At 43.3% G+C, this 13,287-nt stretch overlaps 1 protein-coding gene across 1 annotated transcript in view; it reads left to right on the top strand.

Moving 5' to 3' along the window:
• The first annotated feature begins 410 nt into the window (after positions 1 to 410).
• LOC8023082 (serine/threonine-protein kinase ULK3) overlaps positions 411 to 13,287 on the top strand; it is a 29,679-nt gene continuing 16,802 nt past the window's right edge. Inside the window, exons 1-8 of the mRNA XM_029966772.3 lie at positions 411 to 594; positions 727 to 867; positions 1,646 to 1,766; positions 5,094 to 5,198; positions 6,699 to 6,842; positions 7,472 to 7,554; positions 10,177 to 10,332; positions 12,065 to 12,170. Coding sequence (XP_029822632.2) covers positions 499 to 594; positions 727 to 867; positions 1,646 to 1,766; positions 5,094 to 5,198; positions 6,699 to 6,842; positions 7,472 to 7,554; positions 10,177 to 10,332; positions 12,065 to 12,170 — 952 coding nt within the window. The 5' untranslated portion in view covers positions 411 to 498. The remainder of the gene's footprint in view (positions 595 to 726; positions 868 to 1,645; positions 1,767 to 5,093; positions 5,199 to 6,698; positions 6,843 to 7,471; positions 7,555 to 10,176; positions 10,333 to 12,064; positions 12,171 to 13,287) is intronic.

The following is a 13,287-nucleotide window of genomic DNA, read 5'->3' on the forward strand; positions in this document are numbered from 1 at the left end:
CAACTCTGTTGCTCCATGCGCCTTTCCTCCTCTCGCCTCCCATTGCAAGCAACGAGCGCCTTGGCGCAGCCTCTCTCGCTTCCTTCTCGCTCCGAGAATTGCAAACGTCGAGCGGAGAAAGCAAAGTTGCCAGACAAGCAGCAACGTCCAAGATGGCGGAATTTACCATTTTTCGCGTTAAAAAAATACTTAACCTATCGCAACAGAACTGGTGGCTATGAAAAAGTAATCATTTATACCTTGTGTAAATAATTCAAGCACCTTAATGGGCTTTTAAGACCCGAGTTAGGAAAGAAAACGACCCTTTGCCCCATAGACTCCCAGCAAAATTTAGCAATTAAATGGCGTCCATGTCCCGTGATCGCCGATCTAGCAGTTGCACCCACCCTCACTTGAGCCTCCCTAACAGTAAGTAAACAGCAGGATACAGCTGAAATAGCAGGCGGCTGTCTTCCTCAACGTTGTTACTCCTTTTCGCTTTCGGATGTTTTAGATGTAATGGCTCAGCTGTATGATCACAAACTTCCAGAATACGTGTTTACCGAAAAACTCGGCCAAGGGACGTACGCCACCGTCTTTAAAGCCTACCACAAAGTAAGCTGACGGTCCATTCATTGAGCTATTAGCTGAAGGCTGATGCGGGTTTGCCATTTCGTAAAAATTGTACAGCGGCTGTAAAACATATGTATATAATAAACAGACACGTTGTACTCTTTCCCTCCCCAGACGGGTGCGAGGCGGGTAGTGGCCATAAAATGCATCTCCAAGAGTTCCCTGACCAAGTCTGCCACGGAAAACCTGCTGACGGAAATCGCTATTTTAAAGAAGATAAAAAACGAACACATTGTAGAACTCATCGACTTTCAGGTAACAAGCGCGCTGCATGTTTCACTCAGAGCTCCTTATGAGAATGAGTCGATAGTCGAAATTTTAGTGGCAGTTGAATAGGTAAAAATCACATTTGAGAGAATTTTCAGCTTGCTACATCCAGCTGCTTATTTTCAAGGCAGTTTTGCCTACTTAACATCTCATGGGGTGGATTCATTCCCCAAGGCATACTGCAATATCTATCTGTTCTCAACTTTTTCCTCGTAACCGTATGATCATATATCAAGCAGAACACACAAGGATGTGGTTGCAAATCTCATATTAGTTCAGGAGCTATGAGCAAATAAAAATTTTCTTGTATGGCGTCAGGCATAGCCAGCATTTCAAAATCTATTATTTGAGAATAATTTTTTTTTAAAAATTATTTCGGGTGGGAAAAAGAAGCTGGCCCAAAATCCGGTTTGTTGATATAGACATGTAAACAAGGGATGCATACCTTGCCCTTCATCTCTTTACATTCTTTGTTTTAATAAAGTTCACGTCTTGGTGTCCGCTTCCTTGTTTTTGGTTTTCATTTTAGGAAAAAAACACGCTTTGTAAAAGCAAAAGGTAAAATTTAATACTGGGGAACCTTCACCTATAGGTAATTACACCCATGCTTCTCCATAATGCTGGCTCGGTAGAACCGATCGTCCCAGTAAATGTTGAATATTTGGCGTTCGTTGGTTCAATCTGATAGGAAACTTTAGACAAGTGATGAAATAGAAGAGTGTGTCAAATTCTCATGGTCACTGCTGTGTGCACAATCTAATTCCAGTGGAACCAACATTTCATTTACCTCATCATGGAATACTGCTCGGGCGGAGACCTTCACCGTTACATCCGGGCGAACAAACGTCTCCGAGAGTCGATCGTCCGCAAATTCCTGCAGCAGCTCGGTGCGTATGAATATACATATTTCACCGTTGTCAAGTTGGAGCTGTGCATTCAGCCACGGGCAGGCTAGAAAGCCATCTTCCTCGCAACCTTTACTCTCGCCTACGAGCGTTGAGAACTTTCCTAGCTGCGTGCGGGCACTATCATGCTACCCTTCCCAGTTCTGCCTGAGCTACCCTGAACAACTGTTCTGACCTCCACAATCGAAAAGGTTTGCCAGTGTACCCTTTGAAACCAACAGTGGTAGGTTGGTTAAAAACGATTATGGCTTACTGTCGGGGCTTTTTATAGACCTGCTAGGTCTCCGATTGCTGTTCTCAATAGTTCAAAAATATATCTGGGTAAACATCTGGGTACACAAGACAATGATGTGTTACCAAGTTTTCATGCAGACTACCTTCCTATGCCTAATATTGTAATTACGTAACACGGTATATTGGATATGCTTTTGAAATTTCTTGATGTTAAAAAGTCTTCTGGGCCCGACAATATTCCCAGTGCATTTTTATTAAGGTATGCTGAATGGGTCTCAAAATATCTGTTTGTTTCGTTTTCAAAATCAATGTACAAAGGCCAGGTTCCAGACAACTGGAGAACTGGCAGAGTCAAACCACTTCATAAGAACGGAAGCAGACAGTGCAGTGGAAACTGAGTCCAATTTTATTGACTTCAACTGCGTGTAAACTTCTTGAACATATAAGGTATACTCATTTATCAGCATTCCTGGATGAACATAACGTTTTGTCTAAGCATCAGCATGGCTTCGGAAAAAGTTTCTCCACATATACTCAACTAATTCAGACAATTCACGATTTTTCCTGGGCCATTAACAACAAAAAACAAATTGATACTAGTATTTTTATGGATTTCTCGAAAGCAATCGATAAGGTTTCCCATAATAAATTAATATACAAATGAGACAAAATATGTAAGAACACAAAGTTAGTAAAATGGATTTCAGCTTATCTCTCAAACCGTCAACAGTACATAGTTTTTGATGAGCATTGTTCTAACCGACTTTCTGTTGACTCTGGTGTTTTAAAGGGATCTGTGCTGGGCCCTCTTCTTTTTTTGCTGTATATTAACGACATAGTACATAATGTTCCTGTAAAAATCAAATTATATGCTGATGACTAAAGAATTTACTCAAAAGGAGATAGGGCTTCAGATCAACTTTTGTTAAACAAGGCATTTCAAAATATTGCGTCAGGGTGCACAGATCGGCAAATGACCATTAACCCCTTAAGTGCCTTGGTTGAGCTGAGCTCATCAACCACTTTCTGGCTAAAAATGCCGTGGACGAGCTCAGCTCGTCCAGTGGTTTTTTCCGGTTGCCCTCAATTCCACAGACGAGCTAGGCTCGTCCGAGTAGTTTTGCGGCGCTGATCATAGATGGCAGCACTCGTATTAGTTGGCAAATATTTTTTTCGCCTCCGCTGCTTTTTGCGTAATAAACTTTTCAAATTTTATGTGTAGTATAGAGGAGTAACAATTCAAAATAAAAAAAATCGGGCACTTTTAGGTTACTTTTGGAAAAAAAAATTGGCACTTAAGGGGTTAACTTTGAAAAAATGTTTTTTATGAGACTTACTAACAAAAATCATCCTTTCAAGTTTGTTTACTATCATATTGATAACTTCCTATCAGAGGTCACACAATATAGATGCCTTGGACTATGTATCACTAATAATATCTTACTTGGACAAAACAATTTGGCTGCGTAACGTCCAATGCCCTACGGAAGTTGTTCTTTCTGAGAAAAACGTTAAAGCTTTCTTCCCCTTCCTCGCATCTTCTCACACATAGAACTACAGTCGTAACATTACTAGGTTATGCTGCAATTGTTTTGGATCCTTTCACTAAGATTAACATTAATAAATTTGATAAAGTACGGAAAAAGGCCGCTCGGATTAATTATGATAACTTTGGACAAGCCTCCGTAACCAAACTTTTAACTAGAGCTAATTTACTGACTCTGAGTGAAATCGGCGTTCTCGGCTAAAATATTTGTACCAATTAATGGGCATTATAGGATAGACTTGTCCGAATTAATCACTTTCTCATCAGGATATGCTACTCGGCAAGGGCATGCTCTAACGATAACTCCTTTTCAATCATATAATATTTGCTTTAATCCTTTGGGGTCATCTGTCGGATGTCTCTCGCCAAATAAATATTCCCGTTCTGGACAAGTGTCGGGGCTCTTCTGACAGGCCCATTTGTCCTTTGTGGTTAACTGTCGGGCACCTCCTGAGAATTTCAACTTGCGCCATCTCTCGTCGGGTATGCATACTTAGTTTTTTTTCTGCCTCCAACAAATACCATAAGAGGTGCAAAACTTTTTTTGTTTTGTTTTGCTAGATTTATGGGGGTGTATTTTGCGCCCACTTTAAGTGTTCAACATGGCAGCCTTTACTTCGTCCGCATTTTATGGACTGTGCAGTCTGCAGTGACAGGAAAGTCGAAGGGCAAAGACGTGAAACTGTTTTCAGCTGTTAAACCTGCGCTCGACATCCTGCCTTGCACCCGGGCATTTGCTTCAAAAGTGTCATACGTGGCACAAATACCACTAGTATAGTTCAATAATTCAAATGCAAATATCCAGGAGAATGCAGAGTTATTTCGAACTGAACATGTTGATCGTAGAATGTAATGATGTTAAATTTGAGATGACTCATTGATTTGCTAATTCTAATTCTTCAATTCTGACCAGAGGGGGCCTAGAAGGAGTAAACTCACATGACCCCGAAAGGTTAAGTATTTTTTTTTTCACAAACAATAACTGAGTGGAATGACCTTGCTGAGCATGTTGTTATGCAGCCATCGTTGTCATTATTTACATCTAATTTAAATTATCCCCTTTTTGTACCCTATTTGCTCTAGTGCATACTACAACTCGTTTTCATTCTTGTTCTTTTTACCAGTTTGTTGTATTTTCTTTACCGCTGTACCCACCTATGAAAATCCCAACAAGGAACTGCAGTATTAATAAATAAATTAACACTTGTTGACAGTAATTTATTGAGAAGAGGAAGAGGCGTTCTGCGCAAATTTTTGCAGGCAGTTGGCCTATCGACCTGTGGTCCTAGTCTGGAATTGTCTTCCAACTTGATCCCAGAGCGAAGAGGCCAACACGGAAGGGTTGAGGTGCCTCCTCAGGAGGATTTGAGGTGCTGTAAGAAGGGTAGGGTCACAGTTACTCCATCGAGCTGGGGCAGCAGGGAAAAAATACCCCCCCTTCCTCCCCTTGCCCCCCATACAAAGGTCTTAAGCAAGCACATTTTGTACAGCTCATATGTTAGCGGTGCATTCTGCGGTGCCTGTTTCAGCAAAGGCCCTCCAGGTTCTGCAGGAACACAACATTGCCCACATGGATCTCAAGCCCCAGAACATACTCTTGTCGTCTGTGCGAACTCCCCTCTTGAAGTTGGCTGGTCAGTTTCACGATTTTGGTATTTCCGGATCCTGCATGGCTCTTGTTTTCTTCCGAGCTTCCCTGGAGATCAGGTTGCCTTTAGTCCACAGACCAAATGTGAAACTAAACCAGCATGATAGGGCATTCTTTGCTTGAAAAACAACAGTGCGGATATTCCGTGTTGTTTTCCCGGCCACATTTATTTAAAAAAAAACATGCTATATTTGTATACAAGTAATATATGGATTAAAAAAAAATGCTTGAATTATGAAGACTTCAAAAATGGCCTTTGATAACATTATTCACAGTGAATAACATGTATTCTGTAAAAGACAAAACTTTCATTATAAGGCATAACATTTTTTTTCCCTGTGAAAGGTTTAAGATTTTAAAACTCTCGCCACATAGTGTAGGCCGCAACCCGGTGCGAAAGGTTTACCTGTCTTCATTCGCTTGCTTGTACATTAAAGTCTCTTTTGTCTGCTACTGTACATACTCTATGTTCTTAAGGTTTGCCTATAGGAGACATACCCAAACGATATGGTGACTGTTTTTGAAATCTGTCTAGTACAGGGTTCAAGGTCGCTCTCGCTTTTCGCATTTCTGCAGCTGCCAGACGTTCGTCAGCTATTCTCTATTTTAACTGAAACAGCTTCGGTAAGTTGTTATTGAGCAACTTTGTTGCACAGAGGTTGAGATAGCGAGGAAACAGGCTAACTTCCAGCTATTTAAACATTCATGCATCAGATTTTGCACAAACGATCGGATGGTGTTGTGAAAATCTGAGTGCAGTCACCTTTTAGGGGCGAAGCTTCTTAGGGTCTAGCCTTGTCCGTTCGGCGTCCGTGCTCACATCGACTGCCATCCCATCTGTCTTCTTAAAAAAATGAAAAAAATGTTTGCGCAGTCGACAGGATTCGAACCTGTGCGGGGAGACCCTAATGGATTTCTGGTTTATCACCTTAACCACTCGGCCACGACTGCGGGACGAGTAGGGGGCTTTGGGATGTGGTAGTAACTCAAGAGCTGGGGATTTCATGGATGAAACGTTGCATGTAGCCGCTCAACGTCTATACAGGAGAGGACGCTGCAGTCGAATGCGTATATAATCACGTTAAACTTTGCATGCATTGGCTCAACATTTATAGACGAGAGGGCACTGCGGTCAAATGCTCAACTGGATATATAACCATGATCCATACCACACATCCTCTTTCTGACATGGACCGTTGACTTAAGCGGTGGAGATGCGTTTCCACGGCTTCTAGCAGATCCAAGCCGATCCGCTAGAGGGACCACTAGCTCTGCATTTTACCGGCCGTAAAGCAGTAATAATGAAGTCGAAACGCAACCTGGAACTCAGCACTGCCTATGAGCAGTTAAAAAAAATCAGCACCATCAGCACTACCTATGAACAAAATCAGTATCATCAGCACCACCAGAGCTTCGCCCCAATCAACATCATTCACCACGTGGAGATGCGGTAATTTTTTTCTTCCGGAACGACTCTCCTCCGCAGATTTTGGCTTTGCCCAGTACCTGCGAGCGGGCGACTTTGCGAGTTCCCTGAGGGGATCGCCGCTTTACATGGCTCCCGAGATGCTCCTTAGCGACCACTATGACAACAAGGTGGATCTGTGGTCGGTCGGCATCATCATGTATGGTGAGTGGCGAAGCTTTTTCTACTATAACGCCCATTTACGATGACCGTGCCAGTTTTGCGAGGCACGTGAGACGGCTTGATGGGCTTCCTACGAGTGTGTGTTGAATCTTTTTGTGGATGTTCCCACTTATTACGACATTGTCAATTTCGAAGTTTGTGAATCGACTCAATGGGTTTTTTTACGAATGAATTGGTACGTCTTCTGGAGAAGGATGATGCATGTTTTCATGCTTCGTTGTTCGCGGGTGCGAGCACAGCCTTTGACGCCAAAACTCGCCTCTGCACCGCAAGTTATGTCTGTTTGTGAATAGCTAGATGTAGTTTGGTTTGTAATATGGATCTCACTATGGTTACTTTTGTTTTGCTTGACAATTGCACTCTCATTAATATGGCGCAATGAGAGCTACAACCATAAAAAAGGCACAGCCTGGAAAGGATATGGGAGGAAAAGGCTCATCGATTTTCGACGAGTTAGAACGAGGGAATTCACTTCAAACGCCGGAAACAAACGGGCCTTTTCGTATATTAGTTTCTCCCTGTGCGTGTTGCATAGATATATGTACAGCCAGTATTGTGGAGAGAGGCATGTGTTGCCCGATTCAAAGGAACCCTGCTCCACTGCTTTACAGAATGCCTCTTCGGAAGTGCCCCTTATTCGTCCCCCACGTTCGAAGAGGTTGCCGCAAAGATCCGCACCAACGAGCCCATTAAGGCAAGCACTGATAGCATTCTCCTCTTGATCTCGTTGGGTCTTTAAACATCTTTACAGCGGAGCTGTTGGGGGCTAGGTTCCCCAGGATCATGTCCACCAGCAAAGAAATGATGACACCGAACTTTGGACAGCTACCGCTATCTATGAGTGATGGCGGCAACCAGACAATTGGTTGCTGCCGTCGCTCATAGATGGCGGCAACCTTTCTTCGGAGGAAAAAGAAAGGGGGCGAAACGAGCGGTGATGTGTGCAGCAGCACGAAGGATTCCGCAACCACTGCGAGGCCGTTATCTAATTAAGTTTCACTGCGTCGAGCGCTTCAGACTACCTTGCGAAAGAAGAGCAGATCGCTCGCCTGGAAAGCCACCTTCGAGAACAGGAGCTACAGCTCCGCTGCTCTTCCTTCTTCACCAAAGTAAAAAGGCTGAAAGTTTTATGCTTCCTGTTCCCCGTGCAGTACTGCAGGAGTCTTGGGTGCTGAATTCGAGGTCGCCTCCGCTGCCTCGCTTGCTCAATCGCTACTGTCGTCCCTTGTAACTGGAGGCCTTCGTTTCCCCCAAAAATCGTCCATAATAAAAAAAACAAAAATGCAAGCGTTCAAATTTGCCCCATTCGTCCTCTTAAATTTTGCCTAGTATATTGCTTATTAACAATAATATTAATATGCAATTTAATTATATTAATTAAGGTTTACGGAGGACCCCCACTTAGGAAGGCAAACTTTTGAACCGCCGGTCTTATTGGTATGAAATTTTCAGGCCATATTCATAGCTGGGAAAGAGATTGACATGCAGAGTTTTAAGTTCATTGGTTTATCCTTCAAAGAGTAACGTAAAGGCACATCAAATAAAAACTGCACCCATGAGGGAAATCTATCATTTAAAAAAAGGTAATGGAAATGGCGAGGTATTTTGGGGAAACATGCGTTATAACACCCGTGTCACGGAGCAGTTTTGGAAAGGAATTACAAAAATTATACCAGTTATAATTTAAAAAAAAAAAAGTGACAAAAAAACTTATTTTTATATGCATTAGGTTGAAGGTGTTGCAGGTGTTTATGACAAAAGACCATGGAAATGCAGAAAGTAAGCTCAGAGTGGCTCCACAGATCAATTCATTATCAAATGATTGTTTTCCTGAAGTAAGATTGGATGCAGAAATGTGAAACTGAGATAAACGCATTTGGAAGTTCAGAAAGCTGCACTTTAGATGGTGCCGGCATGTCAAAAATAATTTATCCCGGAAAGAAAAAAAAGGATACTTCAGTTACGGGAGTGATACTCTCTGGCTGCATCCACCAGGATCCTTGAAAGCTGACAAGACTACTGTGGTTAACCCAGTGACATTCAAGTTTCTTTTTGCCAAGGAAGAAAAGGGGAAAGACAAGGCAAAGGTAGGAAGGCAAAAGAAAAAGAAAAACAGAGATGAATCCTTTCTGCTTTTCTCCTTTATTTTCCTTTTCTTTGTCTTCTATTTTCCTTTTTCTATTCATCTCTGTTTTTCTTTCGTGTTCCTCCCTGTGCCTTGTCTTTCCCCTTTTCTTTCTTGGCAACCTATTCTTTGGGGTCGAAGAAGAGGAAGTTTGAAATACAAATCAGGGGGGTTGATAGTTCAGCGCTGTGTGAGTGTATCTTTCTGTGTGTTTGGATTATGAGTAACTGTCTACCTTTGCGCTGGTTCGTTATGAGCCCCAAAAGAAATGCGGAACTAAAGGAAAGCATTTTTTTTAGGCGTCGGGATGGGACGCATCACAGAAAATAAACATTCCCTAGAAGAAAACGAAACTATAGATATAGTATATTTTAGTGCAATGTTAATGTTGTTTATTTATTCAGAATACCTACTCCTAATGGCGCTCCTAGAGAGAATATTACATAGGAAGAAAGGGGGGGTGTGCATAAGAATACAGAAAATAAGTAATGTAGAAGTATGACTGCAAAACAAAATGAACACAAACATGTAAAAATGATGAATGAGATATATCTTGGTACAGGTTAAGTAGACGAGAGAAAAAAATGACAATGTTGTTGTCAATGGATCTTGGCATTTTGCTAGATCATCTTCAATTGCTATGTGTAGGTTATTCCAATCGATTATTGTTTCCGGAACGAATGATTGTGCAGAAAGAGACGAGTGGCATGTGATACGTTTAGCTTTATACGACTGATCCCAGCATGAAAAAAGAATGTAAGGGGCCTGAAAGAAATCATTGTGAAGCGAGGCACGATGATAAAGTTTGTAGAACAGTGTTAGACGAGCGAGTTTCCAGCGATGTGACAAGGCTTGCAATTGGGCACGATTTCTTTTTAATTCTGTAACACTGAGAAACAGCGAACATACAGCAGACAACACGCTTCTGTTTTTTTGCTATAGTTATGCTAGAGGGCTCGTTCTAAGTTGGGAGGGATTCTGAAGAAAACGCTTTCTTGAGACGTCGGCCCCAAAATATATGTACATTTCGGAACTGCTCTAATGAGTCCCGCAACACATATATTGCACCAAGAATTATATTTGTTCTGGAGAACGCTCCAAGCAATTTGAAGATAGTTTGAGTGAACGGTGCATTGCCCTTTTCATCGCAAATTACTGACCGAGTTCCCCGCTTTGTCTCGGTTGGTTCAGCTTCCGGAAGGCATGGCCATTTCGGACAGCTGCGCAGACTTGCTGCTCAGGCTTTTGGAGCGGGACCCCGACAGGCGGATCAACTTCGAGGAGTTCTTCACGCACCCTTTTGTGGACTTGGAGCACCTTCCCACTCCGGAGTCCTTCGACAAAGGTGTATGTAATGACGGTTTCCTTGGTCTGAGGCAATGTGATGCTCCTCTTATCGTTGCACTCACTATGTTTACCAGGCACAAGGGTTGTAGACTTTGTGTGCATGGGAGTTCCTCTCCAGCTCTTATCTCTATTTCTTATCAGATACAAAGCTCTTTTCATATTTGTGCATCGACTGTATGACGGTCCCAAACAGCATCTACTTCCTTCGTGATAATTCATTGACATCTACTTTATTTATTAACGTGAAACATTCTTTGGCTAGATGTTCGGCATTTCGTGAAGCCCAGATAAAAGCGTGGCCACGAAGCCTGACACTGATTGTTTGACGGTTGATAGAAGAGGAGCAAGGTGCTCAAAGCTGATTGGTTAACGGGGATGTCATGTGACCAGAGGGGTAGGCAAGGAGTAGCTCGATCGCCTGTGCGCACTGAGGGAGAGGTGCTCGAGAGTATGGAAGGCTCTGGAGGATCCCCAGGTTTATCAGTCCCGTCAGCGGTAGTATCGCTTCATTCTAGGAACAACTATCAAGTGTACACATGGTATGCGTTAAACTGTCTGACGAAGAGCCCTGTGAACGTAGGCGTCTGGCATCTGTAAACTGAGTATTGCTAAATGTTTTTGGTGCTGGAATGTTCCACGTGTGCAACACAATTGCCTAGCAATTTGCCATACATTTTCTAAAATTTGTATACCTTACTGGTAATTCACACAGTTGCATTTGGCTGTGATTGACTGCACTACAAGCACTTGTGACGACTTACGAGATGATACACTGGCTTCATCTAGCAGAGAGCCCTGAAAAGCTTCATGTCTGCATGTATTTTATGCGTCCTTCTTTCGCCGCAAGCTTGAAATAATTCCGACAACGTTATAAGAGGGGTGGCCGGATTGGGATGTTGCAAATACTGCAAAACCTTTTGTCTAGTTCCACGCTAATGAAAACAATCTCATGGCCACCTTGTACACGATTCAAACGTGCCAGTGTCTTCTCTCGTCGTAAGCTGTCGCGTGTTGTGGTTGTAGCACTGTCAATCACAGTCAAACGCTAATGTGTGAAGCAGTCGTTAAAGATGCTTTCCATTATAACTGGGGGTTCAGAGGAAATATGTTTTGAGGCAATGAAAGTACATTAGAAACTTGTTCATATACGGTATTTTTTGGGGACGGCGGTAAAAAGTAGGTTGCATCCGGGAAAACATAACACCGGATGACACTCTTAGAGAGGCCACGGACGAGACACGAAACAATTCTTGTGCAACGTTTTATTTCGTGTCAACTTTCGCGGCTGTCGAGGAACTGCCGTATCTACTCAAATATAGGCTAACGTGAGTTTTTCTGGTACTTCGAAACTAGGGGTTGTTGCATGATTTTAACCGGAGTCCGTCGACCTGTAGGATTGAACAAAGCTTAGGAGACCGATGAGCTAAACCTAAACTCTAACCCGCATTATCATTCGCCGCTCCTAGAGCACCGATGCGATGTGGCGAAGCTCAATGCACACGTCGACATAAGGCGGTGAAGCTCAATGCGCACGTGGATGTAAGGCGGCGAAGCTCAACGTTTCACTGCTTTGCGCGGTGGAAATTCGGGACGGTCTAGCGGTCAGACTCTAGACTGTTTGTACACTTCAAACATTTTGCCCTCCTCAGAATGTCTATAGCCACTGCTACCAAACGTGGCTTTTTTTTTTGTTTGACTGCGTTTTAGATGGGCATTTGCTTTGTTTGAACAGGTGAACCTCATTCAGAAGGCAGTGGCAAAAGACAGCGAGGGGAGTCTTCGGGAGGCGCTGCACCTATACTGCATGGGGCTCCAGTACCTGTTGCCCGTGCTACAAAGTGAGTAAATTGTTCGCCCCGAAACTGATGTTTATCTAGCTTCTCCCCTCTTGCTCAAAACGTATGTCCATATACCTCTTGCTTCTTTGGTGCATTAACCTAAGGTTTACCACATGAAAGATTTTTTTAGCTTTTTATAACCGAAGGATACTTTCACCTGTGAACATGTTTTATATCCATTCAGTCATTTCAGGGCTTTTATTATCTTGATGTCTCAAGTATCAGACGTTTCGTGATTTTTTCCGGCTGCGATTGGGAGAGACAGACCCTTTTCAAGCATCCCTTTTTGTAGCATGAGCTACACTGGCCGAGGTTGAGCAGTTTCGCGTGGCTCGTATAATGAGCCTTGCTCCGTGCTGCGCATGCGCGAGGAGCAGTGACGTCACACGGCGCCCAGCTGGCGCGCCAAAGCCGCCGCCGCTGCGCCCGTCTCGCCAGTCTGCGCATTCCAAAGGAATGACGTCATAGTCGCGGCAGATGTACTGGCACTGCCGCGTGCCCAGCTGTGTGCCTCCGTTGCGCAGTAGCCAAGTCTGACGCTGCACCGGAGCCGCTTGATAGTGCCTCTCATTTTGTGCACATAAGCTCACGCTACGTATATCCTGGCATAGCCGAGCTAAGCCACCGCAGTTTGTTTGCTCTTTCTCTTGCTGCACTTCTCTAAATGAAGATAAATAAAGAGATTGAATTGAATTACAGTCGCCGACCAATTTTTCGGGCTTCGCAGGGACCGAAAAAATGTCGGAATAATAGAGCAGTCTGAAAAATCAGCAGATTTAAAAGCTTGCCTTTATTACATCTAAGCGGGTTTCAAAAAGTCGTATATAGTGTCTTGCTTCAGGTTACGCCTGCGTGCCTTATTTTAGGTTACGCCTCCGTTTGCGTTCGGCAACTTTCTGTTAGCTTGAGAATCGCTGCCTTCTTTCCTAGTGTTATGGTCGAGTACTCTTTCCAAGCCTCTTAGCAACAGATCACGGTGGCGGAAGAACAGATGGGGCGATGACGTCCAAAGTCCGAAAACATGATTCACCAAGTCAAGATAAGAGGCGCAAGTCCATGACTGCAATGGCGAATGAACAAAGCAAAATGGAAACAACAATGATGATAATAATGGCGC

This window comes from Ixodes scapularis, unplaced genomic scaffold, assembly GCF_016920785.2.
Source record: "Ixodes scapularis isolate PalLabHiFi unplaced genomic scaffold, ASM1692078v2 PGA_scaffold11__112_contigs__length_91849675, whole genome shotgun sequence".
NCBI classification, from domain to species: Eukaryota; Metazoa; Arthropoda; class Arachnida; order Ixodida; family Ixodidae; genus Ixodes; species Ixodes scapularis.